Source organism: Diabrotica undecimpunctata, chromosome 7 (genome assembly GCF_040954645.1).
Source record: "Diabrotica undecimpunctata isolate CICGRU chromosome 7, icDiaUnde3, whole genome shotgun sequence".
Classification (NCBI taxonomy): Eukaryota; Metazoa; Arthropoda; class Insecta; order Coleoptera; family Chrysomelidae; genus Diabrotica; species Diabrotica undecimpunctata.
Window position 1 is genome coordinate 120,878,016 of NC_092809.1, and position 6,941 is coordinate 120,884,956.

Sequence of the window (6,941 nt, forward strand, 5' to 3'; positions counted from 1 at the left end):
AAGACTCAATATGAGCCTTCACGATTTGTCGGGTTTCACGGCTTGTTTTATTTGGCGGTGTATGCTTGCATGGCGGTGTCTTACAAAAAAATTTCTCACATGCCTGTATGTCTTGACCATTCAAAGAAAATTAACACTTTTTGAAAAATTCACGTGGTTTTTTTAAACTTCAACAAACTGCAACGACTATCTTTCGTGGCTCCATTTTAATACGTGCAATAAGACAATTTTTCTGGCCTATATATGCTAATTTCCAATAATCACGACATAGTATTTGTCTGTAATCTTCGCTCAAATAACTGGCACATTTGTAAACGCACTCTGAACAATTAACTGGTTTTGGCAATTTTGCTGGTCTATTCTTTTTTTTTATCTCATAAGGCAAACCCTTACCACGCCTCCTTTTTGCGACATTTATTACCCATTCTTTGGAGTTAGCTTTTCTCTAACGTTTTAGTGGATGTACGTCTTTCCATACTTTGTCAAGAAGTAGATTTAATATCCAACTAGCTATTTCATTTGACACTAAATTGTTCGTAGGTGCACCTATTTCAGTATTTTCTTTCTCATCATTTAGGTTATCAAGGTCAGCTGTTTGTAATTCATGTAGACTTCCTAGAGAGAGTGATCCCTCTTCACTTGGCTGATACGTGGGGTCTACATCTGAAAAGTCACCATCAAAAGTGGATTCCATCATTGAGACTATATCGTTCTGAGAATCATCAAGAATTGAAATGCTCTCTCCAGTTTTAAAGAAATCTAAAAAACACAAAATATTGCACAACAAGTAACTAATTAATACCTATTAACAAAGTATTTTAAAAGTTTTTTCCTAGCCACTAATATAGAAGACAAGCAATTTTATTTAATAGTCTGCTTAATTTTAGCATAATCTTTTAACTTTACACCATTAAGATTATTTATGGTTTTAGCTTAGTAATCATTTCTAAATTTTAACTCAATCCGTTTTCAGGTGGAATGAAGTAATTATACTTAAAGGTTTTTACTAGTCGATATAAAAGAGCAATTTTAATAAATCATACACGTAAAATGTATTAAAGACACTTATCACCTATTTACTGAATATGGTATGCAATAGTAGAAATTTATTGTTGTCCGGCATAATAATATATGTGGACTTACTTTGTTTTACATGCAACAGAACTTTAATTTTATGGAATTAAGTAGCGATATATTGATTTATTTGAAAATGAAAAGTTGGTTAGGTGTAACTTATTTGTTTATTACATAAATTATCTGCTGAATGGTAAGTCGTATCATTTATTGGGTTTCACCTGTATGTAGAGCGGAAAAAGCTGAGAATTTTGGTATACTTAACTTAATATTTTAAAATTTGTCATTTACTTGGTTTTCGCAGTATACCGACGATATATTTATATACGAACTTCGTCCGGCTTAGAATTAAATGTATATAAAAAATTGATAGAAAAAAAGTCAAAAAGATACTAAAACATTATGTGTATAAAAAAAATTTAGTCCATGCTTTTCGATACACAATATTTTTATTTTTATTAATATAATAATAACTGCATGTGAGTCACTTTGAAATTCCTGACCAGACAAGTTTCTATAAGTTGACTTATAAGTTGACTTCCGCCAACGGTTCGTTATCGAACCATTATTTTCAAACACGAGTTTTGATGACTCAAAAAAATCTTTTTATTTATTTTTATATCAATTGATATACAAATAGGGTAAAAATATCAAGTTTCAATTTATTTGATCACAAAAGTGTTTTAGCAATAAAATTACTACACTAAAAATAAAGTTGTGTCGAAGGGCTGAAAAAGTCGGATATTTAGAAAATATTTTTGTAAAGAAAAAATGAGTTTGGAAACTAGAGAAAATTAAATTTAGTTAAAGTACATTCATTTAGCAAATTCCCATCTGTAAATATGAGCACGTGTTGATATTCGCCGTCTCATTCGTCAAGAGGCTATTAAATATAATTTATTACCTTAAGCCAGACAGATTCTCATGTTCCAGATCCAAACTTGCCAGCATTTTAAATTCAAATTGTATCGTGTTGATTTTTAAGTTAATATATTGTGTTATATTTATGTTGTAGTTATTTACTGGTCGTGTTATTTTTTAGAGTTTAGTTTAATTGTGATATAATGATTAAATTTCAAGAAATTCTGACACTAACAGTTTCAAAAGTAAATATTTTTAAAAATCATATGATACACATCAGTACGCGCCTGTTTGGCTTTCACGTGCTTCTATTGACAATTGAGAATTTGTAAAATGAATACGGTTTACACTTATTCCTACTGGTTGCTAAAAAAATAGAAAGATTTCAAATAAATTAACTTGTTGCCAATAAAAAATTCTACAAAAAAATGGTGCGTTTTCGCACCATTGGCGCTAAATGGGTTAAAATCTGCCATTTCTGGCAATGCAGCAAAGGTTATCAGCTCATTGCCACTTTCTTCTACAAATTTTAGTCTTGCGTGGCAGCTTCTATGTGAAAGATATGCATCAAGATCTTTTAATCTACAGATATGTAAAGGCAATATTCAACTTGCCAACAGTGAATAAAGAAAACTCTTTTCATTTAAGAATATTGATAGACAATATTATTATCTCAAGCAATTTACGTTCTTTAAAATTTCTTGGTGAGCCCACTGAATACTGGGGCACACTTTTAAACTATATAGTATGCAGTAAGTTGGATACTATTTCTGAACGTGAGTGGGACTCACTTAAGCCTCCACACCATAAATGTGATTAAATCTTAGAGTTTAAGTGCTGACATATTAGAAAATATTAAAATCAATGAAAATGAGAACTTACATAAAAAAACTAACAAAATTATTAATAATAGAAGTGCAAAATCATTTGTTTCAACTTAATATGTATGTCAATTCTGTCAAAACTCACACAAAATTTTAAATTGTCTAGAGTTTCTTAATTTATCTGTAAAGCAAAGAACCGATAAGGCAAAAAGTCATAAATTATGTTTGAACTGTTTACATCTGGGGCATATAAATAAAAACTGAATACGAAAAATGTCAAAAATGTAGTATGAAGCATCATACACTACTTCATATTGAGTTTTCTGGTTCTTCACATGCTTCAAGGGTACCTTCAAATCCATAGCATGCTTCTTCTCAGAACATTGTGGAGCCTTCAAATGCTTCCATCACTCTTTCTTCTTGTTTTTCTGATACTCAGGTATTGCTGTCAACAGTTACTTTTCTTATTAGTGATGTTCATGGCCGTTATCATTCGTGTAAAGCTATTTTAGACTCTGGTTCACAATCAAACTTTATTTCTGATGAACTGTGCAATAAGTTGGGTACAAAAAGGGAACATGTAAATATTGCTGTTTCTGGTATCAGTCCTTTACTTTCACGTATAAATTCTAAATTTTCTGTCTCTCTTCAAGCAACTTATTCTAATTTTAATCTCTCAATCTCTTGTTTGGTAGTAGAAGAAATATGTAACCTAATTCCAAGTTTTTCTTTAGATACCAACTTATTTAATATACCTCAAAATGTACCTCTAGCAGACCCCAATTTCTTTAAAACTTCCAAGATTGATCTCTTAATTGGTTTTGCTGTGTTTTGGGATCTTCTCCTAGTTGGTCAAATTCATTTAAGGCAAAATATGCCAGTTCTTCAAAAAACTAAATTTGGCTGGATTATTTTAGGTCCATTGCCAATTTCTCATACAAATTATATTAATTGTAATTTTTCTCAAAATGTGGAGTCACAGAAACTTTCTTGATTTTGGGAAATAGAGGAGTGTTCTACTTTAAGACCTATATTTTCAGAGGAAGAACAACTGTGTGAACATTACTTCATCTCAACATTCAAAAGACGTTCCAATGGCAGATTCATAGTTTCTATTCCTCTTAAAGAATCTCCGTAGAAATTAGATGACCCCAGTCAATCTGCTTCTAAACGGTTTTATAGCATAGAAAGAAGGTTTCAAAACAATTCCTCTCCTAAATCAGCTTATGCAAATTTTATTCAAGATTATATAAATGTAGGGCACATGTCAAAATCTCCTTTAATTTCTTCAAGTATATCTTACTTTCTTCCACACCAGGCAGTTCTAAAGGGAATTAGTTTGACTACTAAGCTGCGTGTCGTCTTTGGCGGGTCTTCCACTTCTTCTACTGGATTATCATTAAATGATCTTCAAATGGTTGGCCCTAATGTACAAAGCGACTTATTTTCAATACTTCTTCGTTTCAGGCAGCATTCATTTGTAGTTTCTGCGGACATAGTCAAAATGTACCGCCAAATTCTTATTACTCCTGAACAGCGAAACTTCCAACAGACCTTATGGCGATTCGATCAATCGATTTATGTAAATATCAGCTAAATACAGTTACATATGGTACTGCAGCTGCTTCATTTCTTTTTACTAGCTGTCTTCTACAACTTTTAATAGAATCTGCCACAGAGTTTCCTAAAGCATCGAACATATTATCGTCAGATTTCTATGGAGATGATCTTCTAACAGGATCTGATTCTTCTTTGGATGTCTCACGTTTATGCTCCGAAATTATTACCATTCTTGATCGTGGTTGTTTTCCATTTCTTAAAAGGGTTTCTAATAATCCTAACCTTATCGATAGTATTAATTCTTCTTCTATCTCTTCTATTGATTCTAACTTTCTTCGCATTGGAGAGATAACCAAAACGTTAGGTATTCTATGGTGTTATGAGTCAGATACCCTCATGTATCATATAAATGAACCCACATCTACTTTGGTAACTAAACGTTCAATCCTTTTTTCAATTGCACAAATCTATGATCCTTTGGGTCTTCTTGCACCTTGTGTAATAAAGGTAAAAATATTAATTCAAAAATTGTGGTTGAAGCAGTTGGATTGGGATCAGTCAGTACCAATTAGCATTTATACTGAATGGTCATCAATCATCATTCAGACGCCAACTTTCTTTTCTAAATGAACTTAAGATAGTCCGCAATTTCAAATGAAAAGAAGCTATTAGGCTTGAGTTGCACGGATTTTCTGATTCTTTAGAACAACAAGCCGTAGTGTTAATTCTTCTGAAGTTGTTTGTGTCAATCTTCTTTGTGCAAAAAGCAAAGTTGCACATCTTAAGAAAATAAGTCTTTCTCGACTAGAACTTTTTGGAGCTCTTATTCTTTCTAGATTAGCCTCCAAGGTTATTGATTCATTGACTATTCAATTTCATGATATGTCAGATTTTCAGGTCAGATTCCACTATAGTTCTTGGATGGATCAATACACCACCAAACGTTATTAAAACAGTTGTTGCAAACAGAGTGTTAGAAATTGTGTCCAGTACCAATTCCAGCAAGTGGTTTCATGTTGATGCAAAGCAAAATCCTGCAAACTTACTCACCAGAGGCCTTGAACCTTCACTTCTTCATTCTTCTAGCTTGTGGTGGGAAGATCCCAGTTTTCTTTCTGTGGATCCTTTTGACACACAAATTGAACCACAAATTTCAGCCGCTTGCAGCGCAGTTAAGCATATTGCTATAGATTTATTTATAATGTAAAATGCTCTAATCACTCACTTAGACAGTTTGGTCCTCTCTCGTTTAAGGAATTGCAAAATTCCGAAAGATATTTACTTAAAGTAGTTCAAAATCAAGCCTTTAAGCTTGAAATTCAAACGCTGTCATCAAAGAGAACTCTCCATCCTAAGTCTAACATAATTTCTTTACATCCTTTAATCGATAATGATGGTCTTCTTCGTGTAGGAGGTAGACTTAGAAATTTATTGTTTAGTCAGGATAAAAGTCCTACTTCCTTTCAGTCATCATGTAACCAAACTTCTCTTTAAGGACATTTACATTCGATCATTATATTGTGGTCCTCGACAAATTTTATACCTCATGAGGGAAAAATTTTGGCCAATTCATGGTAAAAATACTGCTAAGGCACAGTTACGAACTAATACAGTGTTACTTGTTTCAAGGCCCATCTTTCTTTTGTTAATCCCATAATGGGTGATCTTCCTGCAACCCGTGTACAGCCTTCATTTCCTTTCGCTGTTACTGAGGCCGACTATGCCGGTCCGTTTCTTCTTAAGGGCAGGCGAGGACGTGGCTGCAAGACTTATAAGGGCTATGTATGTTTATTTATATGCCTCAGCACAAAGGCCTCACACTTGGAACTTGGATCAGAGCTTTCAACTCAAAAAACTTTTTTGTCAGCCTCAAAATGTTTCATTTCTCGCAGAGGCAAACCCACTCAGCTGATGTCAGATAATGAATCAAATTTTACTGGTGTATTCAATGAACTCAATGTATTAAATGAATTTTTCAAATTAAATAAAGATAAAATTAAGGATGAATGCAATCATAACCAAATTTCTTGGAAATTTATTCTATGTTATACTCCCCACTTCGGTGGTATTTGGGAGTTAGGGGTCAAATCAATGAAATCACATATGAAAAGAGTTTACTCCAATTCTTTACTGACTTATGAAGATTTTCAAACAATTCTTGTTCAAATAGAAGGAATACTAAATTCTAGACTTTTTTCCCCTCTTTCCAATGATACTTCCGATTTGAATCCGCTGACACCTTCTCACTTCTTAATTGGCCGACCAATTATCTCAATTCCTAAAGTCGACATATCCGTTGAAAGGGAAACTCGTCTACAGTTGCACGAAAGGCTCCAGTTCCTTCAGCAACATTTCTGGAAACGGTGGTCTTTAGAATATATTTCAGAACTTCAGCAGAGGCAGAAGTGAAAAGTGAATCGTTCAAACGTCAAGATAAATACCTTAGTTCTTATCAAAGACAGGCAGCTACCATCCAAGAAATGGCTTCTTGGTCGAGTATGAGATCTTCACCCTGGAAATGATGGCGTTACTAGGGTTGTGTCAGTGCAGACTTCCAATGGTGTTCTTCGGAGAGCAGTGTCCAATATATGTCCTCTTACGGTTGAAACGGACAAATAATGT

At 33.3% G+C, this 6,941-nt stretch overlaps 1 protein-coding gene across 1 annotated transcript; it reads left to right on the forward strand.

Annotated features, from left to right (window-relative positions):
• Window positions 1-5,975: 5,975 nt before the first annotated feature.
• On the forward strand, window positions 5,976-6,728 carry LOC140446621 (uncharacterized). The gene has a single exon (XM_072539200.1). It carries the CDS (start codon window positions 5,976-5,978, stop codon window positions 6,726-6,728), a length of 753 nt encoding a protein of 250 aa, XP_072395301.1.
• Window positions 6,729-6,941: the final 213 nt, after the last annotated feature.

What these genes read in the sequence shown, in the direction of transcription:
- LOC140446621 (XM_072539200.1), top strand. Translation starts at nt 5,976, where the DNA reads ATGGGTGATCTTCCTGCAACCCGTGTACAGCCTTCATTTCCTTTCGCT.